Source organism: Vipera ursinii, assembly GCF_947247035.1.
Source record: "Vipera ursinii genome assembly, chromosome: 2".
NCBI lineage: Eukaryota > Metazoa > Chordata > Lepidosauria > Squamata > Viperidae > Vipera > Vipera ursinii.
Genome location: NC_139513.1, coordinates 194,137,159 through 194,164,979, shown reverse-complemented (window position 1 = coordinate 194,164,979; position 27,821 = coordinate 194,137,159). Strand labels below are relative to the sequence as shown.

Here is a 27,821-nt window from a genome sequence, read left to right as displayed (position 1 = left end):
CTTCCAAGTTTTAACATTTTGGAATGAACAAGTGAGGGCCATTTTTGCTGACGTTACAGGCTTCCAAGAGCCATCTTTCATTTTGCTCAACACAATGAAATTTGGTAGTCCTTGCTTACTGATTGGCTCATGCAGCGGCCGTTCAAAATTACTTTTTGACCAGTCTTTACATTTACAACCACTGGATCATCCTGCAGTCATGTGATCACCATTTGTATACTTCAGTGCTGGCTTACAAGAAGCAGAGTTAATAGAAATGGTGGAAATAAAATGGTAAGTCAGATTTTTCACTTAGCTACTGCATGGCTTCATTTAGTGGTCAAAAGCAAAGTAAGATAACAAGACCCTTACAGTCGTGTGATTTTCTACTTAGCAACTACTTCGCTTATCAACTGAGTTTCCAATCCCAATTGTGCTTGTTTTAAGTGAGGACTACCTGTAACCATATTTCATGCAGCCATAAGAATCTTTAACACTAAGTCAATAACTATCTATTACATGGAACAGACATATGCTTTATCATTTAAGATCATCAAATCTTACTGAAGCAATTTAACTTTCTACAGGTGTTGCATTGAATGGCCCATTGTCTCTAGCCCTCTGCTAAGACTGGTATGTGAAATATTTTTGGGGGGTATTCAATATTTTTTATTTTATTTATTGTAATTCCATTTATATCCCGCCCTTCTCCGAAGACTCAGGGCGGCTTACAAGCTGTATGTCAGACATGTCAAACACAAGGCCCAGGGGCCGGATCCGGCCCGCGAAGTGGTTTCATGCGGCCTGCGAAGCCATCCTGGAAACAGTGAGGGAACAGTCCCCACTGCCTTGGGCCTGGCCCAGAGACCATCCTCCTGCCAGAGACCCTCAGATCTGTCCCACTCCTGCCCAGGCCCCCATAGGCACCCTTGATGTGAACGATGTAGAGCTGGCCACACCCACCCAGTAGGCCATACGTACTCTAGCCACGCCCACCCAGTAGGACATGCCCACCCAGTAGGCCACGCCCACCCAGCCCCTTGAGGGCAACTGCAGTACTGATGCGGCCCTCAATGAAATTGAGTTTGACACCCCTGCTGTATGTCATTTGAAATTCTGAATTAAATTACATTTCTGCACCATAATCTGGCCTCTCTGATCTCATCCACAGGGATGGAAGGAAGGAAGTCTGTTTGATCTAGAACATTGTAGTTATTTGATTCAGTGTCTGATCTCCTTCAGCCCAGAAAGACCTTAGGCTGCAAACAGCAGGCCCTTGACATGGATATTCTGGATATCTCCTGAATATTTACTTGATATGCCTTGGATTTGCCTAAAAGACCATTCCCTCATGCGAGGAAGGGATGCTTTCCATTTCAGGAGAAGCATAATGTCCTGCTTTCTTTCCTTTTAGAAGGAAGATTTCAAACTGTTCCAGTTTAATAATGTCTTTGTCCATGCTCTCTAGAACAGGGCTTTTCAACCTTTTCACCCAGTGTACCACTTTTAGGATATGGCAACATCCGAGTACCACCAGTCACCTAGCAAGGTGTCAAAAACTGGATGACCAAAAAAAAAAGGAAAAAAGTAATGAAGTACAGGTAGTCCTCGACTTACAACAGTTTGCTTAGTGACTGTTTGAAGTTACAATGGCACTGAAAAAAGTGCCCCCCAAGCCACAGCCGAGCAAGACACCTGCCTGCCCGGCCGGCGGCGCTCTTCCTCCTGTCCGAGGTTTTCATCATTGTGAGCATTTCTGTTGAGCATTGGCAGTGGGGGTGGGGTGGGGGGGTGTTTGGTTTTTATTTCCCCCCCCCCCCTGTCTGCTGGGTGGTTGCAGCAGGTTTTGGTCATTTCATAGGACCCTGGGACACTGTGACCGTCATAAATATGAATCAGTTGCCAAGCATCTGAATGTAAATCACAAGACCCTGGAGATGCTGCAACATTCCAGCTGATTGGCACTTCTTCTGGGCTCAGCAGAAGCACCAGGATCAGGGCTGAGCTCCAGCTGGAGCCTGGCACTTATCCTGGCGCTTCCACTGAGCCCTGACAGCCCTGCAGCTCCAGCCCTCTCTCGCTCAGGCTTGTGCGGTGCTGCCACCGGTTCAGCTCATTCCCCTCCCCTGCTAACACTTTTCTAGGATGGTCACGTACCACCTGCCAGGTGCCAATGTACCATAAGTGGTACCCGTACCACTGGTTGAAAAGCCTTGCTCTAAAGGGAACAGAGACAGTTTCACAAGTCCTCTTGCAGTGCCTTTTTAGATGACATGGTGCATTGAAATAATTATTCCTTTTCTGATCCATAGTTATGTAAGGTCAGCTGAGGACATTACTCATTTCTTTTTTTAGCTTACAGCTCAAGAACATTTGACAAATAACTCTAGAACATTCGACAGATTTCTTGCAATCATTGCTTGCAGGTCTGTTCATTGTTTAGTTAGAACTCATCTTTTCTAAGTTGATTTGTATTTTTCCCCCTTTGTTTTGACCTTCTTTACTTATTCCTTCTGTAAATTGCATTTAAAACCATTCTAATTCTTTAATTTCCCTTTTTTCTTAACTTTGATGATTACAGTATATTGGCATGTACTGCATTGCTTTATTTAATACTTGTTCTGACCACAAACACATTTTACCTAAATGTCCTGTAATTGGATATCCCCCCCCACACCTTCCTAAAGCCTTCACATTTTTAGTCATACACAGAAATGCATGTTTCTTCCTATATGGGGGACAGGAAAAAGTATGAATAATCAATGCTTTCTTCTTCCCACCTTTTCCTCTCCAATTTATTTTCTCTTCTTGGATGTTTAAAACATTTTCCAGATCTGTTACTGATTAATCAGATTATGACTCCAGGGTTAATTCACAGGTTTAGCTGATTAACCATCCACCCAACTAGCAGAAACACTGTATGAGTCATTGAGTCCAATTCTGTCACTACTTGTCCATTTAGAAAAGCCCTCTTAAAAAACAGTGCTCATTACAATATAATAAGGATATAATTTAGAACAGCAGTCAAATATTAATGCTCTGCCTGGAATAAGGCTGAACATTGCTCACTCAATGTTAAGCTCCTTATTTTCATGCTGTTATTTGTTGCTATTTTGTGAGGGGGCTCTTGCAAAATCAAAAAGCACTTTTCTTTTCTTTTTTAATCTACTGAAAATAAAATGCTATTTTGAAACTAGGCAGCTCACTTTGCAATTTTCGGCACATTTACCTAATGGCCAGTATCCAATTCCTTTGGACTTGCACACACGCACACACTCTTTATTTATTTATAGAATTTATAGGGCTGCCCAGTTCATATACATGACTCTGGCTAACAATACTTAAAAATGGAATAAAAGCAAGGCATGCAATGATTTAAAGCCAGAAAGGTACGAATTTGGGTTTGCCTTCCCATGAATTTAAGCTGCTGATCAGCACCAGGGTCAGTTCCAGGAAAACTGATAGTGATCCTGCCAGAAACCTTACTGCTCTTTATTGTAAGTGAAAATGAGAGCGGGCAGTAGTAGAGCAGGGCGAAAGCGTTTTTGCAATTTCTCTTCCCCCCCTCCAATTTAGAGAAAACATTTTCTAGGACTACAGATGTGAGAGGCAGAAAACAACTCTTTTTAAGAAAGCACAGTTCTTGGGCAGAGCAAAGGATGAACGCAAGACATGGCAAACATGCTGTGCAGTTGAGAAGCATAACAAACATCAAATTTATTATAAACTAGTAGTATTAGTAGGAGGAGCTATAGTTGAATAAATCTCACAATAATGCAGGATATATCTTTATAGAATGTCTAATGCCACACTGTACTTTGGATTATACACCACATGCAAGATACAGTGTTGCTACAGCTATTTTTTAAAATAGCCCTGCTACTTTATCAATTAGACAAAATTCACATGATTCTAACATCTTCATCCCCCCCCCAAGGTTTGCATTACTCCATAGTTGAATTATTCTGTGCAAACCACCACCACCCCATTTCCTTTTGGACTGTGAGTTGTTTTTGGATGCATGTTAGCAAAACCAACTCCTCAGAGTAAGGAAGGTATTTACGGCATGCCTCATGGGCCCATTGAAATAAATTCCTAATTACTACACTGTGCTTTTCAGTGGAAGCCAGTTTATTATTTGCACTACATGGGTAGCCAATTCATTATCAGTTGCTATGGTGACTGTTGCCATGTGCCATAAATCTTCTCAGGATTAATGATTTATATTCTAAGGCTTCGGCTTTTCCAAGCCTGATGCCCCTCAGATGTGATTCTCCCCTCCCCCACCAGTCATCAATGATGGGAGATGTAGCCCAGGGCACTTGGAAAAGATTGTTGAGGACCAGTGTATTTGAATTAACATATGAACATATGAACCTAAGGCTTCACTTGGGTGCACCAGACAAAATCTTTATATAGCCCAGCACAGCTTGCCAGTCAAATATTAAACAGGGCATCAGGAAAACATGGTGCTGGAGAAGACTCCTGCGAGTCCCTTGGACTGCAAGGCGATCAAACCGGTCAGTCCTAGAGGAGATCAACCCTGACTGCTCTTTAGAAGGCCAGATCCTGAAGCTAAAACTCAAATACTTTGGCCACCTAATGAGAAGGAAGGACTCACTGGAGAAGAGCCTAACGCTGGGAAAGATTGAGGGCAATAGAAGAAGGGGACGACAGAGAATGAGGTGGCTGGATGGAGTCACTGAAGCAGTAGGCATGAGCTTAGATGGACTCCAGAAGATGGTAGAGGACAGGAAGGCCTGGAGGAACATCGTCCATAGGGTCGCGATGGGTCGGACACGACTTCGCAACTAACAACAAAATCAGGAAAACAAACACCTTCCTTGCTTATCTCAGTCACCTGCCTCTGGATATGGAAGATCTATTTAGCTACCACGTTCATTCTCCATGGATTTGCTTACCCCCCTTTAAGAATCTGCTTTTTCTAGAGTTCAGCCTGCATCTTTTAGTAGTGAAATTCATTTATTTGTTCATTCATTCATCCTAGTATTTTAATATCCATTTCCATGCTCTCAAAGCAATTTACAAAAAGAAAGACAATGCACTTTAACGCTGGAGGAATGGAATGAATTGGTCCTCAGGTATGGCAACACCAATACAAGAACTTCTCTTATTTAAATAATAAACTGTTCTTCCTGGTTAGTTGTTGTAAGAGGGGCATCAGTTGCAGTTTCTATTCACACCTGTCTCTGATCAAACCTGTTGCATTACCGGTAATTACTTTGCTGAAGTTTGCCAAAGTTCCAAGCACTGAACATTTCCAATTCTTTCCCTGATAGCCTACAAAGGATTCCTCTTCCTGATATTCTACAAGCAGAGCACATGCTTTATTACTGGTTTAAGCAGTTATGGAGTCATACATTACACTTAGCTCTGCTTTGTTGAACTATGGTGAGTTGAACATCTCATAATTCAAGCTAAACCAAACCATGATGGCTTATCATAGTGCATCAAACTTCAATTTAATGTCTTTAATTAACATGAAGAATACAAGACTTACTGCAATATACTCCCCTGATTCTCCTGACACCTTTTCCATTGAATTAAAGCCTAGCAATCCAGGTTTTGGTGCCTGCCATAGTTTGGACACAAAATGGGTGCAGATGCTTTCTGATTTCTATACCAAGTCCTCTTAGAGCAAGAGTATTCTTCAAAGTGTTTCTCCTCATCCACATCTCCATAACCACACAACATGTCACAATGAAACAGGTTAGGAGATGGCTAAAAGTTCTGCAGCCTTCAGAATTTTAAATATGAAAATAATCGCCTTGAATTAAATCCTGAAAATGATTAGCACTGATATAATGTAGTGTCTGCACACCATGCATTGATTTAACAGCCTGTCTCACATATTTTGCGCTGAAGCTCTTGGCATAGCGAACCCTGAACCATACTTTCTAGTGCAGAAGCTGTCAAAGATAAATGTCAGATGCACTGTCAAGACACTCCAGTCCACCTTAGTGGCAGAAACACTAGCCTGGTTATTTGGGTTTGAAGCAGCAGCAGTAGCAGCAACAACAGTGGTAGAATGTTGAAATCTTTAAGATGCTACAAGACTCTTTATTCTGTTTTCAAAAGCACCTGAGCTCAGCTAACCAATCCAGCATCCCCAGTTCTTCTCAGCTTCTGGTGGACAGAAAGTAAAAGTAAAGGAGAGAAAAAAAGAACGATAAGAGGCAAAGGGGAGAATGCAGAGTCAGGTTAAATAAGAAGGATACAGATAGTTTTCCGATGAAGTAAGTGTGGAATGCTAAAAGTGGGAAAAAAGGGATAGAAAAGACTGGAAAATTATACCTTTTCCTCTTCACATACCATAGCTCCTTGTGATTAGATCCTCTTCCTTTCTATTTCAGGGCCCACAAATAACGATAATGGGAAAGAGGAAAAGTTCTTGTACTAATAAACCAAAGGAAGGCAGAACATTGCTGTTATATTTGAATACTTTTGTTTGTTAGGAGGCAAACTTTACAAGGGGAAAGCACTGTTTCATATGCTAATTTAGAGTTTACCTACCCCCTACTCAGTACAGAATCTACTAGGCCAGGGGTGAGGAACCTTGGCTCTTTTATGACTCGTGGACTTCAACTCCCAGAATTCCTGAGCCAGCCATGCTGAGGGGAAAGGGAGAGGTTTCCAAGCCGAGCCATGCTGACTCAGGAATTCTGGGAGTTGAAGTCCACGAGTGATAAAAGAGCCAAGGTTGCCCACCCCTGTACTAGATTACCTCAGATCCACCCCATCTCCAGAGGGGGGAAAATATTTTCCTGTAGGAAACCTTCAATTTAAGGCAGGATCTGTGAGTTATAATGTCATAGTTTAGTTGAAACATTAACGAGGACAGATTTTTAGATTGCTATGGTTATGGCAGGAGGAAGCAAGAAGATCCTACAACTCTTCTATTTTACCTAATGGGATAGGATAGAGTTGTAGGATCTTCTTGCTTCCTCCTGCCATAACTATAGCATAACTGAGTTAGATGTACCAATACAAGGAGTCAGCATAAGACCAAATGCCAGAGATTGATAAACCTCTTTCATGCTGTTAACAGACATGGGCTGACCCTGGGGTCAGAACCACTTACTGAATCATGCAGGCAAAGTCACCATAAAACTATTTCAGAAAACAGAAAAGTCAAGAGGAATTTGTCAAAAGAAACTTTTCAGAGCCGGTGACCTACTTCAAAATGGTGAATAATCTGCTTCAGGGGAGGAAGAGAGAGGGAAAAATGAATTCATTCCCCAGGGAAGCTCCAGTTCTCTCCTCTGAGTCATTCAGAAAATTGCTTGTGTGTGTGTGTGTGTGTGTGTGTGTGTGTGTGTGTGTGTGTGTCTGTCTGTCTGTCTGTCTGTATGTATGTATTTTGGTTAGATATTTCTTCCTTTATGTGGAATTTTAAATACTATTCCCACGCTGATAAAACATTTTGAGAAAGGAAACTCTTGTCTCCAGACACGGGAAAGGGCAAATTCATGCCTAAGGAAATGCTAAAACAAATCAGACTCCTACCCCTCTTTTGTCACTCGTTTATAAGTGGCTTGAGCAGGCCATGAACTTCAGTCTCACTTTGAAACCCTGTATAAGCAATAAGATGCTAGTCTTAGCCGAAGTGCTAAGTCAAAAGTAAGATCAGCCATGTGGGGAAATATGACTCAGGAAGAGGATGGGGCGAGTGGGAGCACAAGGAAGTAACTTAGAAGCCTTGGGCACTAGCCTGTCCCTTTTGGCTCCTAAGTCATTTGTCATTCTCAGTTTTGGTTCGCAGCTGCTGTGATAAAGCCCAGAAATAGCATTCTGAGCATTCAAACCAGCCTTCTAAAAGGCTCCTTCCAACCCATTCCGGAATGCACGACACCCCACTGAAAATAATGCACGACACCCCACTGAAAATAATGCACTCCAGAGTACAGGAAACACTGTAGGCTTCTTTGATTTTTGCCTGCAGCTTTGTCTCTCTATCTGGCGTTGCATGACTGATCATTTTGTTTGCCACTGCTACCTTCTTCAGCCTGATCAACATGCATGAAATAGATGAGAAGAAACTGGTGCAAAAAAAGGAGAAAGGTTTCCATTCCAAAAAAATAAGCCATTTTTGAAGCTAAAGGGCAAAAAGTGGTATCATAATGAGAAGAAACATAACAGCATGGTATTATTATAAGAGCCATTTATTCTAGCACACAGAGATCTTAATTTATTACTTTACTCAGAAATTAATTCCAGCTTGTTGCTATGTGTCCCCATGCGTATATAAAAATAGTACTTAACACCTGTGAAAAGACAGAACCTTGTGCAGAGACACGGCAAAAGTATGGCAGGTGATGTGTTACCTTTAGGCAAAATGAAAACGTAACACTTGTTTAGATGTAAAGCACAGAAGCTTTATTTTACCACAGATGGAAACAGAGATTACTATGCCGTTCTCTAGTACAGAATTGGCAAATTGTTTCTTTATAATCTGTACAGTACTAACAATGATACTGCATCAGAAGAAAAATGGGGGGCATTACAGCCTGGCAAATAAGGAAGAAAGAGGTTGCAAGTCAGAAGAAGCCAAAGGGCAAGGTGGAAACTGTGATTTTCAGTGACTCAGGAGAGAGCTTTGAAGAAAAGAATCAATCCTGTGCTATAGGTAACAGAAGAGAAGTTGGAGCAGTTTACAGTTAGTCCTCGACTTACGTCCACAACTGAGGCCAAAACTTCTGTTGCTAAATGACACATTTGTTAAGTGACTTTTCTCCCATTTAGAACATTGCTTGCCACAGTTGTTAAGTGAATCACTACACTTCTTTAGCTCGTAACTTAAGTGAATCAGGCTTGACTTTGCTTGCCGAAAAGACACAAAAGGAGATCACATGACCCCGGGACACTGCAACCGTCATAAATAGGAGTCAGTTGGCAAGTGTCTGGATTTTGACCGTGTGACCCTGGGGATGCTGCAACAGCCATAAGTATGAAACATGGTCATAAGTCACTTTTTTCAGTGGTGGTGTGACTTTGAATGGTCACTAAACGAACTGTGGAAAGTCGAGGACTATCTATATTTAGTTATTTTGGAGGAAGGAACAGCCAAGTCTCCAATTCCTGGTAGCAAACTATGGAGCACATCTGGCCAAGGAAGCCTCTTGTGGTTTCAGCTTGTTTAGCTTGTTCAACTGTAAGGTTAGGATGTATCAGTGACCTCACAGTTAAAGATCTTTAGCAGATATGCCACTTATGAGCCTCCCAGGATGTAAGAGTGATGCCTAAAGCTCAGTAGGTTTAATATTGCCTCTGTGTGTCTCAGCTCATAGTTACTACTGGGCAGCACACTTGGTGGAGCCTTGGTGGAGCAGTGGGCTAATGCCTCCTTAAGTAACACCAGCTGCCTGCAATTAGTGCAGGTTCGAGTCCCACCAGGCTCAAGGTTGACTCAGCCTTCCATCCTTCCGAGGTAGGTAAAATGAGGACCCAGATTGTTGGGGGCAATAAACTGACTTTGTAATGCTGCTTGGGGTGTGTGTGAAAGCCCTAATAAGCAGGCATATACATAGAATGAAGGCTACTGCTAAGCACATTGATTTGTGCTTTAGATTGTAAAGCCGCCCTGAGTCTTCAGAGAAGGACGGGATATAAATGGGATTAAATAAATAAATAAATAAATAAATAAATAAATAAATAAATAAATAAATAAATAAATAAATAAAGTAAGTTGTGGATATGATAGATAACCTGAAGGTGTTTTACTCAGGTGACTTCTCTGGATTTGGATACTTGAGGATCAGACCATATTTTCTGCCATGGCTGGGAATTAAAATATTAAGGGATTAATCTCTATAACCTGTTTTGCTTCACTGGACGTATGTTCCCAGGGATGCTAGAGGCCTTTAAAACAAGTTCTGCACCTTGGTATTTCTCTAACAGTATACAGGGTGCAATAAAAGATCTTCTCGACACTTTGAGTGAAGAATGAGAAAGAATTATAGCTCTAGGAAAAGTATTGTGGACTGAAGCATGCTTCTGTGACCTGGAGCCCTGTGAAAGGGTTAGGCTATATAATTCCCACCTAGTATGTTTTTTGTTCAACATGTCTGGAACATAATAGGATAGTGCAAGCTGGCTGTAATATGTAAAGGGTGTCTGTCAGGAACGTGTACAGGAATTTCTGCAACACACTTTAAAAAGAGATGCAGCAAAGTTTTGATCGTACCATTACAGTTGTCAATTTGACTTTTGACTTTTTGGATCATGTCCTGCAGTTACCCCTAAACCAAACTTCCTTCCTTCCTTCCTTCCTTCCTTCCTTCCTTCCTTCCTTCCTTCCTTCCTTCCTTCCTTCCTTCCTTCCTTCCATCCATCCATCCATCCATCCATCCATCTAATTTCTGGGACACTATAATCCTCACATCATATCATCAATTTTGTTACCCTTCAGCGACCTCTAGTGGTTAATATTAGCAGTCACGCTAACCGGCGCTTGAAGTCTATCAAAAACAATATTAATCACTTGTTTAGGGTCCTGGCAGGGTGGACTTTAGAGATTTGCTGGCTGGCCTAGATCTGCAATAGGTCCAATCACGTGTCCCAGTCAAGGTGCAAACAAATAATGTCTCCCTTGATTCAATTCTGCTGAGTGCTTTTCTGTGAAGTTTATATATCTTGTATTTCCTACTACTTTCCTGCTTAAGAACTAACTTTGTCTGACCCTGCATAGCTTTTTAACACCAACCACAGTTAGCTAGGTGGTTCTGTTAATACCAAATGCTCCTCACCCTCACACTAAAAATGCAGTTATTTTGAAATACAGTGAGAAAGTATTTATTTAAGAGTATGCAGTTCATTTCAAGTCTGTTGTTTGAAATATTTCACTTCATCAAATTGTAACATCAAATCTAAGTATTCAAGATTAAAGCCTGAGCCAACCTCTCTTACATTATAGCCAAAGAATTTGAAGATCACAGGCTACCATACCATCACTTGTTTTTATGTGCATATTCCGGTATATCTCACTGGAGAAGAGCCTAATGCTGGGAATGATTGAGGGCAATAGAAGAAGGGGACGACAGAGAATGAGGTGGCTGGATGGAGTCACTGAAGCAGTAGGCGTGAGCTTAAATGGACTCCAGAAGATGGTAGAGGACAGGAAGGCCTGGAGGAACATTGTCTATAGGGTCATGATGGGTCGGACACAACTTTGCAGCTAACAACAACAACAATATATACTATATGTGTTTGTGTGTGTGTGTGTGTGTGTGTGTGTATCGTGGTCATGTGGCCGGCATGACTAGACACCAAAGGCGCACACATCATATATATATGATTTTCATGGGTATAGGTATGTAGATCTTGGCGTATTCGGGTCTTTTCCCATGTAAGATTGAGGGTGTCTTGGCAATGTTTCGACGAGGTCCCACCCGTCATCTTCAGGCTGGTGTCTTCGGTTTCATGCTTGTGCGAGCGAAGCGTGATCGGAGCTGCCATCTCTCTATAAATACTGGTGGGGATGTGTGGGGTGCTGGCTTTATTGCTGTAAGCTGATTGGTTGACTATGATGTTACATCATGATTGGTGTTTTTTTAATTGAAAAGTTTTACAATACATTTTTTAAAAAGGCAAAACCCCTCCCAACCCCCTCCCCTCTCCCCAACCCTCCCCAACACCTCCCTCCCTTCCCCCTCCCCCCTCCCCGACTTCCCAGAGCTCAATACAGGGTATAAAAATACAAGCATTCATAGTCTACCTTATGCAAACAACAATAAAATATTAAATCTATCGCACTTTAACTCTTATAAAATAACTACAAGCAAAATAAATATCACATCAGTACTTATTCAAATGCTAGATGAAACTTTTTAGTCCCATATTTATTCTGGATATAATCAATCCATCTTCTCCACTCCACAATATATCTCTGTTGCGATTGATCTTTCAAGTACGCTGAAATCTTTGCCATTTCCGCCAGATTGGAGACTTTTAAAGTCCATTCTTCTATATCATGATTGGTTGATGGGGTTATTGTTAGGGGATTAGTTGGCTGATTTGTAACATCCTGTGTGGCTGAGGTGCTGGCTGTGTGCTTGTTAGTCCTTTGTGTTGTAACGACCTGGGTAATGGGCTGTGTGATGACATCCTGAGCTCTAATGTAGTGATTTCCTGAGTTCTGTGTTGAAATATCCTGGGTGGTTTGCTGTGTTGTGATATCCCGGGTTTTAGCATTATAACCTCCTGAATTCTGTGATGTAATGTCCCGAGCAGAAGGCTGTGGTGTAACATCCTGGGCTTTGGGTTGGGTTTGGGTTTGCGGTCTGGCCCTGTGTTCATGGCGTATGTCAGTTTGCTTTGTGTGGGGGTCGGGGGGCAGCAGCTGGAGATGCCGCCGAGGTTTGGCTTCTGGATGGTGGTTGCATTTCATCTATGGGGTGGGTTTGGGTTTGAGTCTGGTGAGGGTGATTGGTGGTGGTGTCCTGTGTTGTTGTGGGTCCAGTGTCAGTTTTCATGGCAGGAAATCACTACAATAGAGCTCTGGATGTCATCACGCAGCTTTGTTAGCTGACTGATGAGAACAAATAAGTTTGAAATGCATATCAGTCTCCCTTTAATTCTTTGTTAGCAATCCAAAAAAAAATATTACACAAATATGAGCTGTCATGCTGTGACTACTGCCTGTTGATGGCCTTGGGTTAGGCTGAAACAGGAAATAAGATTTGTCCCGTGTTTGGGGCCTAGCAAGGTAGTCTAAATACTTAACAAACATTTAACACATATCTCCCTTGCTTCTCAGCTAACAAAGCAAGAAAGAGCCAGTGGCCTAAACGTTAGAACAATTGCCTAAGGTGCAATCGACCCAGGTTCGAATCTCAGAAGGGTATGGCTGACTGATGAGAACAAATAAGTTTGAAATGCATATCAGTCTCCTTTTTTTTTAGCAATCCAAAAAAAAATTTAGACATACATACATATATATATATATATATATATATATATATATATATATATATATATATATATATATATATATATATATATATATTTCAAGGATGATAAAAACTGAATGTTAAAAGTTAATGAAAGGTGGGCAGTGTCAGGGAGCAATTTATTTATTTGTTTATATCTCACCATAATTATTTTTACAAATAACTCAAGGCAGCAGACATATCCAACACATCTTCCTCCTCTTATTTTCCCAACAACAACGACCCTGCGAGGTGAGTTGGGCTGAGAGAGAGAGAGTGACTGGCCCAAGGTCACGTAGCTCAGAGGTCCCCAACCTTTCCTGCTTTGCACTGTCGAAAGGAAAAAGGGATGGTTCCACGCAACTGGCCAGGAAGCACAGGCATGTGCACACCCTCACCCACTGCTCACGAGTGAAGGGTGTGTACAGGCCTCTGTGTGTGTAAGAACACCTCCATTCCTATAGCATACCATTTTATTTGCAGCTCTTTGCCTGATACTTTTCTTGTTACCTTTTATATACCAGGAAATCATTCTAGAATCATTAAGGTACAAGGCAACTTTTGGTAATCATCTGATTACTAATGTATATTCTCTCTCTGCTTACACAAGTTGGTGAAATTACGTTGGTTAACCATATTCTAAAGCAGGGGTGTCAAACTCAATTTCATTGAGGGCCGCAACAGCATCGCAGTTGCCCTTAGGGGGCCGGGTGCGTATGGCCAGGGTGGGTGTGGCCTACTGGGTGGGCATGGCTAGAGTGTGTATGGCCTACTGGGTGAGCATGGCCAGCTCTACATCGTTCGCATCAAGGGTGCCTATGGGGGCCTGGGCAGGAGTGGGACAGATCTGATGGTCTCTGGCAGAAGGAGGGTCTCTGGGCCAGGGCCAAGGCAGTGGGGGCCATTCCCTCACTGTTTCCAGGATGGCTTCGCGGGCCACATGAAACCACTTTGCGGGCCGGATCTGGCCCCCGGGCCTTGTGTTTGACATGTCTGTTCTAAAGGGACAATTCCAGCTTTGTGTAAATGAATCTATTAAATTGTTGCATTGTACAGAAACGTTCTTGCTGTTGTCTTCTGTATTGATTGTGTCCCCGGGACAAAGACTGTGGGAGGACAGGGAAAAGGTTATGGATGTATTTCCCTGCCAAGATGTCAACTTTGCCTGCTGATGTTACCTCCTCCATATGTTTCATATTGTTTCCTTCTTCATGGCAACAAGATAGGAGTATGAGGTTGAATAATTGCCCTGCGAAATACTTGTAGGAAAAGTTAAATATTCACCAATACTTACATGCAAATATTATAAGCTAAAGAGGCAATAAGGAAATCAGTCATAAAACAATGATGCTATGTATCATAAAAAGAAATTAGACTGAACAATAGAGATCCGGGATCAGGTTGTTATTATTGTTTAAAAACATCATTAGAAAAGGAGAAGTGGGATGAGGTATTCCAGAACTGAGAGAGAAAAAAATAACCTTTTCTTTATAACCGTTTTTTCCAATGTAAATCATGCCTCGAAAGATGTTTACCTTGCTAAAGGAACCGACAAGATAAGAATAAAAGGATGTGGGAATATTTTTCATTGTATTACAGTCAGTGTGGTTAACATTCCATCTTCCTCCAAGCACTTCAATATAGCATATAGATTTAGATTTTAGATTTAGATTTTATTAGATTTATATACCGCCCTTTCCCGAAGGACTCAGGGCGGTTTACAGGGCATTTTAAAATCACATCAATATAAAATACAAAGTTAAAAGAGAATTAAAAGATTAAATTATCCCTGAAAATAAAACCCCAGTTAAAATTCTCAGCCTGGGTCAGAGAGCTCAAAGAGCCAAGTCTTCAGGTCCCGGTGGAATGAGCGGAGGTCAGGGGCAGTCCTGAGCTCCACGGGCAGCTGGTTCCAGAGGGCAGGCGCACCCACAGAAAAGGCCCTCTCCCTGGGTGTTATCCGCCGGCAATCTTTTACCGGCAGCACCCTGAGAAGACCCTCCCTCTGCGAGCACACTGGACGAAGGGAACTTGATGCTGGCAGCAGGTGTTCCCTCAAATATCCCGGACCCAAGCCATTTAGGGCTTTATAGGTCATCACCAGCACTTTGAATCTCACCCGGAGAGCAACCGGAAGCCAATGCAGCTCACGGAGTAGAGGTGTTACATGGGAGTATCGGGAGACCCTCATCACAACTCGCACGCCCGCATTCTGCACCAGTTGTAGTCTCCGAATGGTCCTCAAGGGCAGCCCCATGTAGAGAGCATTGCAGTAGTCTAAACGGGAGGTCACGAGCGCATGAGTGACTGTGCGTAGGGCATCTCGGTCCAGGTAGGGTCGCAACTGGTGCACCAGGCGAACCTGGGCAAAAGCTCCCCAGGTGACCCTGATCCCTCACAATGCCACCTCCAAATTATAACATCATCTGCTAATCATCTGTGTGGTTGTTTAGGCAGAGAAATGGCAATTGACCCAAAGACACCAAAGAAATTGTCTGGCTAAATGGAATATTGAAATTAAACCTCCCTCACCTTAACCCAGCATTGATCAGCTCCATCACACTAGCTCTAACAGCAATTCTAATACAGTAATGCTTCGTGCCCAGATCAAACTATATTTATGCACAGAGGAGCAGTCTTCAAAAAGCAGAATTAATCCAACGTGGGGAAAATGAAAGGAACAATCAATACATCCACAAACAAACCAATCACTTGTGCTAAGGTCATCTCAGGTTCACTAAGAGATTTGAATCAGGAGGATAAATTGTTTTCAGAAGTTATTTCAAAGACCTGAAACAACAACCTTTGATAACAAGATTTCCCAGAAAGCACTGAGAATGAAGTCATTTTTACAGTTCTCCTATCTGGTTTCTGGGGGCTTTTTGGTATCTTTTTTCTCTGTTTATATAGGACTAAATGTGGCCCTTTACTTCCTGACTTAGGGAGATACAGCTTTTCTCAAGGTGCCTTATTGCCTGCAGCTTTAAGTACAAATCTGTGTTCAGACTGCAGACAAAGAGACCCAGTGTGTTATGTCCTGGTACCGTGACAGATGACTCGGAGACAGGGTAGGGTTATTTTACTTTATTGATCTCCACGTGGCCGAACTGGTCTTCCTTGCCCAGGTCACCCTTATATCCCCCAGTCTCTACCTGACGCTGGCCAACCCGCTGGCTCCATTCTCCCGCCTTGCAGGGGTCACCCAACCCGGTGTCCGAGAATTCCCGCCGGCCAGGTGGACCAATCAGGTGGCTGGACAGGTGCCTACAGTACACAGTAGCCCTCAAGAGGATTCAATGGAAGCTCCAATTAGTTGTTTGTAAGTTTTTAGTTATGGAGTGTGATTGTCTTTTTAAAAATTTCAAACAATTCTAACGACTCACGGATAGCACCCTTGGCCTTTCTCTGCGATTTGGCATTAGGGTAACTAATTTGGAGAAAAAAAGACAGCTATATTCCTTGGCTTCAGGTTTCTTATCCACAAATGACCATCCAACCATATAGGAAGTGGGCAATTTTGCCTTTGTCTATGGACATAACTCTCATGAACTGAGTAGGATCCAAAAGGTTCCCATGCAAGCGGCAACTGTGCAAGATGAACACTAGTTTATGTACAAATTGATCAATTCCTCAGTTGATTTCCATGACCTTAGCTTTACATTCTACTTCATTCTTAGGGAATCTCCCCTATACAGGTAGTCCTCTACTTACAACAATTTGTTTAATGGCCATTTGAAATTACAATGGCACTGAAAAAACTGACTTATGACCGTTTTTCAGACTTATGACTGTTGTAGCATCCCCACGATCATTTGATCCCTTTTACGACCTTCTTCAACGGGGAAGCAATATTCACTTAACAACCATGTTATTAATTTAACAACTTCAGTGATTCACTTAACAACTTGGCAAGAAAGAATGAAAAGTGGGGCAAAGTTCACTGAACCGTTTTGGGGCTCAACTGTGGTCATAAGTCAAGGACTACCTGTATATAATTTTTAGTTCCAGAAGTTGCAGTGGGTTAGATTTGTGTGATGCAAGTTGAATTCAGCTTGTAGTTTTTGGATCCTGTCCCAAATTTCAGACTACCTTTTGACAGGAAGGTATCTCCTTTTGTTATCTTGTCTTACTAATTAAACTTCCCTATGAAATTACTCCAATTTATCACTGATGATCTCCATTTCATTGTGAACAGGTATGTTTAGGTGTTTTATCCCTTGCTTACAATCATCTCTTAAATCTTTAACTGCTGATTACTAGTCAACTTAGAGATCCAGAGCAGCCAGTTTTTGAAATATATAGACATGATTTAGAGTAAAAACTGATGCCATGTGAAAAGAAAAGAAACTATTCTAAAATGAAGGAGCCTTAACCTAAATATTTTTGAAGTTGTTTTTTTTAAAAGAAAGCATCTGAATTTGAAATCAAGGCTCAAGCCACATTGATTCCCTGCCTCCTCCTGATTGGCTCTGGCTTGCATCAAAAATAGGCTTTCCAACAAACAGAAGCACCACATCCTGGAGTAAGTCAGATTCAACCAGGTTTTCACCCTAAAGCAGGGGTCTTCAAACTTGGCCCTTTTATGACTTGGGGACTTCAACTCCCAGAATTCCTCAGCCAGGCACACTGGCTGAGGAATTCTGGGAGTTGAAGTCCACAAGTCATAAAAGGGCCAAGTTTGAAGACCCAGAGTGCATTCAGCTGTCCATCCTCTAGTGTGGTGTATGAAAACATCTGCTTAGAAGTATATATACATAAGAGAAGGTTAACTAAATTCCAGCAAAAATGCTTTACCTACATACTATATATCACACAATAATGCAAAATACAAACAGAGCAGGTTTCTTACAGTGTGGACCTCCGGGGCTTCTCCAAGACTCTCCCAGGAGCCCGCAAAATCAAAATTATTTACCAGCCTATGCTGAAAAATAAGACAATATTAAAATCCCAACAAACAATTGTGAAAAGTGGTAGTGGCAGCAAATGCATCCATTTTAATTTTTAATATAGTAAATATCAGTAAATAAAACCCATACAAATAAAAGTTGTTTTGGGGTCATCCATAATTTGTAAAAGTCAAAAGGGGTTCTGACAGGGAAAAAAAAGTTAAAGAAACCATGACTTCGAGTGCGGTTTCTAAAGTCTATGTCAGACATGTCAAACACAAGGCCCGGGGGCCGGATCCGGCCCGTGAAGTGGTTTCATGTGGCCCGTGAAGCCATCCTGGAAACAGTGAGGGAACGGCCCCCACTGCCTTGGCCCTGGCCCAGAGACCCTCCTTCTGCCAGAGACCCCCAGATCTGTCCCACTCCTGCCCAGGCCCCCATAGGCACCCTTAATGTGAATGATGTAGAGCTGGCCATGCCCACCCAGTACCCATACACACTCTAGCCACGCCCACCCAGTAGGCCACGCCCACCCAGGCCACACCCACCCAGCCCCCTGAGGGCAACCGCAATGCTGATGTGGCCCTCAATGAAGTTGAGTTTGACACCCCTGGTCTATGTTGATAAACACTGCGAATGAGTTGGAGTACAAAGAGGGGAGAGTTAGAAACCAAATATTTGTCTATATTATTTAAGTAGATTTTTCCCCCCTCTAGTTATTTTTTCCTCCTTGGTTTAGCATTGACAAATAACAAGACAGTGGAGATTATGGCATAAAGTTCCAAGATTTCTATTCTTTTTATATCATAAAAATAATTCAATGTACTTTGTCTGGTAGAGTTAATCTTTTATTAGTGTTAAACTGCACATTAATTGTGTTACTTTGCTAATTCTCTCTCTACATTGATATAGCTTTTCATTTAACTGTCTACATTGATACAGCTTTTTATTTAAAGTAAGTAAATAAGAAACACTTGCCAACAGTAGCCTTCTCCTATTGGCTTAGGGAAGAAAAGTCACATATTTGGAAAAAGTAAAATGAAATAAAACAACAAAGCGATCCAAGCTTAAAGTTAAGGGATACCAATATTCAATAACTAGGGCGAGAACATTTCAAACTCCCATGACATTCTTCTGCTTTGAAAGCTGCAATCCTTTAACAAAGGAATTACAAAATGAGACTGTAGCATAAAATTAAACAAGAATTTACAAGGAAGTCCAATCTGATTTATTTAGACTTGCATTGTTTCCTGTCCAACAGCAGGTGTTTATAACCTGCTTATTACCTTAGCAATGTTTAATTGCATACTGTTGCTGATAAATTACTGCTCTTGTGAATTGTTTCTTTGTTTCTCTGTGGTTCATTCTCATCATGTTAGTAGTATTACTTTCTGTATTGTTGTGTTTTTTTTAGTTTATGCGCCAGTGGATGACAATAGCTGCCCATTATTTTTGCATATATTTGAAGCAAGACAGGGAATCTGTGACCTTTTGTAAATTGGATAATTATAATTCCAACTCACCAAGTCTCATCAAGCTTGGCTGCCATTTGGGAGCTGTTATTCAGTCAGCAACCACTAATGAGTCACTAATTCTCCATCACTTCACTTGTGAATTTGATGGGACACTTTTGGAAATCACTGGGACTTATTTTTGGCTAGATTGCAACTTTTAAATTAGCCAAATTAAACAAAGGTGAGAATGCACTTACAGGTGAAACTCGAAAAATTAGAATATCGTGCAAAAGTTCATTTATTTCAGTAATGCAACTTAAAGGTAAAGGTAAGGTTCCCCCGCACATGCGTACTAGTCTTTTCCAACTCTAGAGGCCGGTGCTCATCTCCATTTCAAAGCCGAAGAGCCAGCGCTTGTCCGAGGACGTCTCTGTGGTCATGTGGCCGGCATGACTAGACGCCAAAGGCGCACGGAACACTGTTACCTTCCCACCGTAGTGGTCCCTATTTTTCTACTTGCATTTTTATGTGCTTTCGAACTGCTAGGTTGGCAGAAGCTGGGACCAGTAACACTTTGCTACGCGGCACTCGGGATTCAACCCGCCAAACTGCGGATCTTCTGATCGACAAGCTCAGCGTCCTAACCCACTGAGCCACCGCGTCTCTAATGCAACTTAAAAGGGGAAACTAATATATGAGATAGACTCATTACATGTAAAGCAAGATAGTTCAAGCTGTGATTTGTCATAATTGTGATGATTATGGCGTACAGCTCATGAAAATCCCAAATCCACAACATAGAACAATATCGGACCTCTGAAAAGTATAAGCATGCATATGTACTCAGTACTTGGTTTGGGCCCCTTTTGCAGCAATTACTGCTTCAATGCGGCATGGCATGGAAGCTATCAGCCAGTGGCACTGCTGAGGTGTTATGGAAGACCAGGATGCTTCAATAGCTGCCCTCAGCTCTTCTGCATTGTTCGGTCTCATGTCTCTGATCTTTCTCTTGGCAATGCCCCATAGATTCTCTATGGGGTTCAGATCAGGCGAGTTTGCTGGCCAATCAAGCACAGTAATCCCACGGTCATTGAACCAGGTTTTGGTGCTTTTGGCAGTGTGGGCATGTGCCAGGTCCTGCTGGAAAATGAAGTCAGCATCCCCATAAAGTTTGTCTGCGGAAGGAAGCATGAAGTGCTCCAAAATCTCCTGGTAGACGGCTGCGTTGACCCTGGACTTAATGAAGCACAGTGGACCAACACCAGCAGATGACATGGCTCCCCAAATCAACACAGACTGTGGAAACTTCACACTGGACTTCAAGCATCTTGCAGTGTGTGCCTCTCCATTCTTCCTCCAGACTCTGGGTCCTTGGTTTCCAAATGAGATGCAAAGGTTGCTCTCATCAGAAAAGAGGACTTTGGACCACTGAGCAACAGACCAGGTGTTTTTCTTTAGCCCAGGTAAGACGTTTCTGACATTGTTTGTTGTTCAGGAGCGGCTTGACAAGAGGAATACGACATTTGAAGCCCATGTCCAGGATCCATCTCTGTGTGGTGGCTCTTGATGCACTGACTCCAGCCTCAGTCCACTCCTTGTGAAAGTCCCCAACACTTTTGAATGGCCTTTTCCTGACAATCCTCTCCAGGCTGCGGTCATCCCTGCTGCTTGTGCACCTTTTTCTTCCACACTTTTCCCTTCCACATAACTTTCTATTAATGTGCTTTGATACAGCACTTTGGGAACATCCAACTTCTTTTGCAATTACCTTTTGAGGCTTTCCCTCCTTATGGAGGGTGTCAGTGATGGTTTTCTGCACAACTGTCAGGTCAGCAGTCATCCCCATGATTGTGATTCCTACTGAACCAGACTGAGAGACCATTTAAAGGCTCAGGAACCCTTTGCAGGTGTTATGGCTTAATTAGCTGATTAGAGTGGGACACTTTGAGCCTAAAATATTGCACCTTTTCACAATATTCTAATTTACTGAGATTGTGGATTTGGGGTTTTCATGAGCTGTAAGCCATAATCATCAGAATTATGACAAATCACGGCTTGAACTATCTTGCTTTGCCTGTAATGAGTCTATCTCACATATTAGTTTCCCCTTTTAAGTTGCATTACTGAAATAAATGAACTTTTGCACGATATTCTAATTTTTCGAGTTTCACCTGTAAGTATTTATTATGAACCATATGCATAATGACAAGCCCCCTAGGGCAAGAGGTTGAACTAGAAACCTCCAAGACATCTCCCCTCAATCTTGATTCTATGAAGTTTGGTGGAATTGATTACCCAAAGAAACAAACTGCCTGCAAGAGATCTTCTGATGGCTTCTGCAACAAAGTGGCTGGACTTGGAAATGAATAGGTAACCACATAATGGAAATTAACCTTGATCATTTTATCACCTAGATAAGTGCTGGACTTAGAACATAATCCAAGCTAACCTTCAGATGAGTGTAAACAATATATTTCATACTGATCGGGAATGACATTTCTAACTCCCCCTCGACACCCCAACCCCCCTCTGAAAATGTACCAAAATAATGAAACTTGCACAGCCGCTGACTGTTTACTAAAGTTTCTTAGGTCTCCTTAATTTTTCCTACTGGCAGTTAATGTCACATACCAGTGAAATGTAAACTGAAATTTATTAACCAACTTTTCTATACCTTTTAAAGAAATACCACATGGAATCCAGAAACAGCCTAAGCAGTAGATTGGATACATCATTTTCATACTATAAAGACCATAGTAACTGCATTCCTAAGCTGCTGAGGCTGCCAGTCGATACTATCCTTCCAAGTCTGCATCTCCAATCCAACTAGTCAACTCATTTTGGCCTACTATGAACCTGAGGTTAGTGATGTTACCATTCTGCAAGCACAGCTTAGAGTCCGAGATAGAATAGAGGTGGAAGGGACCTTGGAGGTCTTCTAGTCCAGCCCCCTGCTCAAGCAGCAGTCCCTATGTCTTTTCAGACAAGTGACTGTTTTGTATCTTCTTAAAAATCTCCAGTGATGGAGTACCCATGATTTCTGAAGGCAAGCTGTTCTACTGGTTAATTATCCTCACTGTCAGGAAGTTTCTCCTTAATTCCCGGTTGCTTCTCTCTTTGGTCAGTTTCCAACCATTGTTTCTTGTCCTGCCCTCTGGTGCTTTGGGAAATAATTTGACCCCTCTTCTTTGTGGCAGCCTCTCAAATACTGGGATACTGCTATCACGTCACCCCTAATTCTTCTTTTCTTTAGACTAGCCAAACCCTAGTCCCGCAGCCGTTCTTCATATGTTTTAGTCTCCAGGCTTTGGATCATCTCAGTTGCTCTTCTCTGAGGTTTTTTTTTCCTTCAAACTCTCAACATCTTTTTCGTACGTCTTCCGCGTCCCTTGAAAACTATAGCGAAAACCTCACGAGCCGGTTTTATAATTTCGCAGGACGCAGAGCTGGAATTCCACCCCCCCCCCATTTGCAACACTGGCACAGGAGGGTCCTGGTAGCTGCTATTTTGCTTTTTTAAAAAAACTATTTCGACATTCAATGATCACTCTGTTGGGAATTTTGTATAGCCATTTCTGTCCTTTGAAAAGGAGGGAGGGAGGGAGGGAGGGAGAGGGAGAGAGACCCTAGGCCAGGGGTAGGCAACCTTGGCTTTTTTATGACTCATGGACTTCAACTCCCAGAATTCCTGAGAAGTCCATGAGTCATAAAAGAGCCGAGGTTGCCTACCCTTGACCTAGACCAGGGGTAGGCAACCTCGGCTCTTTTATGACTCGTGGACTTCAACTCCCAGAATTCCTGAGCCAGCTGTGCCAGCTCTCCCTCCCCGCTGTGCTGGCTCAGGAATTCTGGGAGTTGAAGTCCACGAGTCATAAAAGAGCCAAGGTTGCCTACCCCTGCCCTTGGCCAACTCACTGCGTACGCGCACAGATGAGGAGGCGGAGCGCTTGGGAGAGCAGGTGGGCGGAACCGTCGTCGTGGCGACGGCAGGGGGCGGAGCCTCTGCCAGCGCACGCTTATAACTGGAGCGGCGAGCGCATCTCGCCAGGCGTTTTTCTTCTTCTTCTCCTCCTCCTCCTCCCTTTCACATCATGAAGAGGCTGATGGTGCGGCTGCTGTGGGCGCTGGCAGGTACCGCCGCCGGCTCTCCCTCCCCGCTCGGACGCGGCAAGCGGATGGATGGGCGGTTCTCCCAGCCGCTCTGCTTCCAGCAACCGAGCCGCTGTCTTCATCCCTTTGCCCAGGGGTCGGCAACCTCGGCTCTTTTATGACTCGCGGACTTCAACTCCCAGAATTCCTGAGCCAGCATAGCTGGCTCAGGAATTCTGGGAGTTGAAGTCCACGAGTCATAAAAGAGCCGAGGTTGCCGACCCCTGCCTTTGCCCCTCCCGCGATGCTTTCCTTGGCAGCAGCGCCCTCGAGGGGGGTCCGTTGGCAACCCCCAGAGAGGACTGGCTGGGGCGAGGCGGGGGTGATGGGGAAATCCAGGCAATTGTGTGGGACTTTGGTCTTCCTTGCTAACCTCTCCATCCTTTCTCTCTCTCTCTCCGCACCCGAGGACTCCTGTTGATGCTTTCCCTGGTGAGAAGCAGCACAGAGGTGAGTGTTGAGAATCCAGAGGGTACAAGCACACTCTTCTCTCGTCTCAGTGTTGAGTCTGCGATTTGCAAAGTTAATTGAGAAGTTAATTTGGAAGCAGGGTTGCTGGCTCTTTTTCATCCTGCAGCAGGCCTGGGGGGGTGCCGTTTGAGCCACCTGCAGCTTGGGCAACGGACAGGAGGCTTTTTTTTATTGTTGTTCTCCCAGCGATCAGGGAATCAAAATGGACATCAGAGCTCAGATGAGAAGCTTCCCCCCCTCTTGGGACCAGAAAGTTGTGTCCCATAATAGAATGAAGGCTATTGCTAAGCACATTGGTTTGTGCTTAAATTGTAAGCCGCCCTGAGTCTTCGGAGAAGGGCGGGATATAAATGGGATTAAAATAAATAAATAAATAAATAAATAAATAAATAAATAAATAAATAAATAAATAAATAAATAAATAAATAATTAGGAGGTTCACGGGAACTGCTGGAAAGCTCTTCAGCAGAGGAAAGAAATAATCTTGCTTACTGTATGTCCAAGAGGGGATGTTGGCGTTTGTGGGTTTCAAGCTATAGTCCTGGGAGAGTAAAGATGAACCAAAATGTTTCTGGAGTATGTTAGCTGCACAGAAAAAAAAAAGAAAAACCAAAACCCTATTTAGGGACTAAATCCTAGCAGAAATAAAAAGCGTTCTAGGCAACGTCTTTCGTCCTTTTTGAATGCTAGCCCAGTTTTAATTGTCATAGGGAGCTGTGCATTTTGCCACAAAGATTACTGGGTTAAAAAATTCTGGTTTCTCATGAAGGGCAGATGTATTGTATGCTTTCACTAGGCTTAGCTGTAGATATAGCATTCTATATAAATATTAGACCTAGGCTTGCATTATTGACTAGGTTTTTCTTCAGAACCTCATCCAAACAACAGACAGGGTTGAAAGTCTGGACTTCCTATTTCCTCCTTTTTCCCCCTCTATTTTCTTCAACATCAAATGAAAAATAATGTGATGTTGAAATGTTAATTAGAAATCTAAGATGACCATTTGGAAGTCACTGAAATATAAGAAAAAAATGTAAAAGAAGAATTGTATCTCAATTCAATCAGAATAGAGCTGGAAGGGACCTTGGAGGTCTTCTAGTCCAACCCCCTGGTCAAGTAGGAGATCCTGTACCCTTTCAGACAAGTGACTGTCCAGGCTTTTCTTAATAACCTCCAGCGATGAAGGCAAGCTGATCTCAGTATCCAAAGCACAGGGAATCATATAATGGAGAGGACGTTCTGCCCAGTTTAAGATCTTATACTCTTATTAAAGGAATTTTATCACTCCTGTTAATAACCTTCTAATATAGTTCTTTGTTAATAATTTCACGTGAAGCTATACATCGAATGGCTCTCAGGAGCATTTTAATATGTTAAAATCTCATTTGTTTTTGCTTAATCAGGTTTGTTTTATAAAAAGGTCACTCCAGCTAAATGTGTTATTTATAGCTATCCCATTTCTTTTATTTTTATAAATAACACAAGGAGACGAACATATTTGGTACTCCTTCCTCCTCTCTTCTCCCTCAACAACAACGTTGCGAGGTGGGTTGGGCTGAGAGAGGGTAATTCGCACAGTCACCTGGCTGGCTTTTGTGTCTAAGGCAGAACCAGAACTTGGTCTCCTGGTTTCTGAAGTTCTTTATTTCAGAGATTGTATTTCAAAGCCTTGTAGTTTTTCCAGAAGTACGTGGGTTATGATTATAGTAAATAAAATGTATTTTCAAAGTATATATTTTAGTTAAAACTTTTTTCCCCAATGAGAGAGTCTAAAATATTTTTACACTGCAAACAAATTCCCACAGATTTCAGTCTACTGTAAAATTATCAGATTGTATGAATTAAAAGCCAATAGCTATATTGAAAGAATAGCATGTATCCACTTCATTTAAATAACAGGAATCTTTTCAGTATTAAATATGTTGAACCGAAGGTGATAAGCTTTTTTGAACTTTTAAAGAAGTTTAAAGAAGAGAAAGAGGATTTACAATCTGAACTGGATGAAATAGGTGAAATTCTTTGTGATATAACATTTCTTTTAAATCTTTTTTAAACAAGTCTTCACATGTTGAATATTGGTCCAGTTCTGGATCAAATATAATATGTTGATTATAGTGTGAAATTTTCACAGTACTGCTGTGTTTTGGGGCCTTATTTTACATGGAATCATTTGGCCATTGGCCTATCAATTTAAGTTGCATGAATTGATATTTGTTCTTTATGAAAATGGATAATGTTTATGCTACAGAGGAAACTGAAACCAATATTTTCAATATATATATATATATTCACACAAACATACTTTAAACTACAATGTTGAAGCATTTTAAAATATGAATTTGAGTGATATATTGGTATATCTATCTATTTCTAGCCCCAATGTAATTTGTACACTCTGCCTGGATGCCCAAGGAATTTTAATCCAGTTTGCGGAACTGATGGAGAAACATATGCAAATGAATGTATGCTTTGTATGACAAACAGGTAATTTGAAACTAGAAGACAATTCTCTATGTGAGGTGGTGTGAGCTTTATAAAATTCAGTAGGGGCATCTGTGCTTAAGCACTCACTTCATTTCAACTTTCTGTCTCTCAGCTCCTGAGTCTCTCAAAACCTATTGGGAACTGGATGATTCCTCCATTTTGAAAAAAAAAGTAACATCTGACCAACATTTATAGACAGGAGAGAGCGACAAAATTGAAAAACCAGTTATTTCTTGGATAATATACAGTACTGGCTATTTCCAAGAGTTAAATATTTACTTGGAAATAGCCATGCTTTTGTTTTATTTATTTCTTATGGGGTCTTCACATGACCTTGTATTAAAAATATTATTTTAATAATGCTTGACTTTGGGGGGGGGGGAGAATATGAAAATGATGCAATCTTCACAAATGAAGATTTGTGTTTTTAAAGTGTAGATCAAATAGATCATTGATAGTAGGATCATGCACTTATTGGGTATTTTATATCAATTTCCAATCCAATTTGCAATTTTAACACTAGGAAATATGTTTCCATAGATTGTTGCTCCCACTTGTCAAATTTATTCTGTCTCCGTGTTCCCTCACAGAGTTCTCCTCTGGGCCTTTGTAAAAATTATTCAGCTGAATATGTCCTCAGTTTTCTTCTTAGAAACTCTCACAGTCTTTCTGCTGCATAATTTTGAACGGATTGAGCAATGTAATCACGGAAACAGTTATGAAAGCACCTAACATAAAGCACTTCTAAAAACAAATACAAATTTGTGGAGGGGAGAAAAATAATTGCCTATTTTTGCTTCCTGGAGGGACATATAGAATATAGCAAGATTTGATTGCAAAACTAGTTTTATCTCCTATGAAAAGCCTATTAAAATTCTCCTTATAGCCATGAAAGAAAAGAGAGAACTATAGTAGTACTTCTTTGCAGTACCTACTACAATACATGCTAGCCTAACCTAATAATGCGCTTGATTTTTTTTCCCTTACAGAGAAAAGGACAAGGACATACAAATTGCCTATAAGAGTGCCTGTTCATGAGAGGAGGTTCAAGGAAGAGAAAAACAAAAGCCATAATCTGCTGAAAAGTTGAAACCGTACTTTAATGTGCCTTTAAAACTGTTAAAATAAATGCAAGCTTCCATGCTTTTATCCAGCTTCTGCATCTCCTTACTTCAAATGTGGTGTTGAAAGAACTTTTCTTTAATTTTGTGATGGGTTTTTGTTTTTAGATTTAAACCTCATTTTCCAAAGAAATCATTTTTAAACAGCAGAAGGCATACGTACTGTAGATCAAACTTAAATTCAACTTGGATATATAGAACTTGGCAACTCTTGGCCTTCAACTAAGGGATGGAGCCAAAAAATGCTCCTTTATGTTTTCTCAGACTGAGGAAATCAATATTTGGAACCAAATATAGTTTCTAGCAAGGAGAATTTGCTCCTTGTTTGAT

At 41.8% G+C, this 27,821-nt stretch overlaps 1 protein-coding gene across 1 annotated transcript; it reads left to right on the top strand.

Annotated features, from left to right (window-relative positions):
- Positions 1-23,357: 23,357 nt before the first annotated feature.
- On the top strand, positions 23,358-27,408 carry SPINK2 (serine peptidase inhibitor Kazal type 2; the record flags this gene model as incomplete). The annotated part of the gene is made up of 4 exons (XM_083357299.1): positions 23,358-23,397; positions 23,825-23,865; positions 26,261-26,370; positions 27,360-27,408. 4 exons carry the CDS (start codon positions 23,358-23,360, stop codon positions 27,406-27,408), a joined length of 240 nt encoding a protein of 79 aa, XP_083213425.1.
- Between the last annotated feature and the right edge of the window lie 413 nt (positions 27,409-27,821).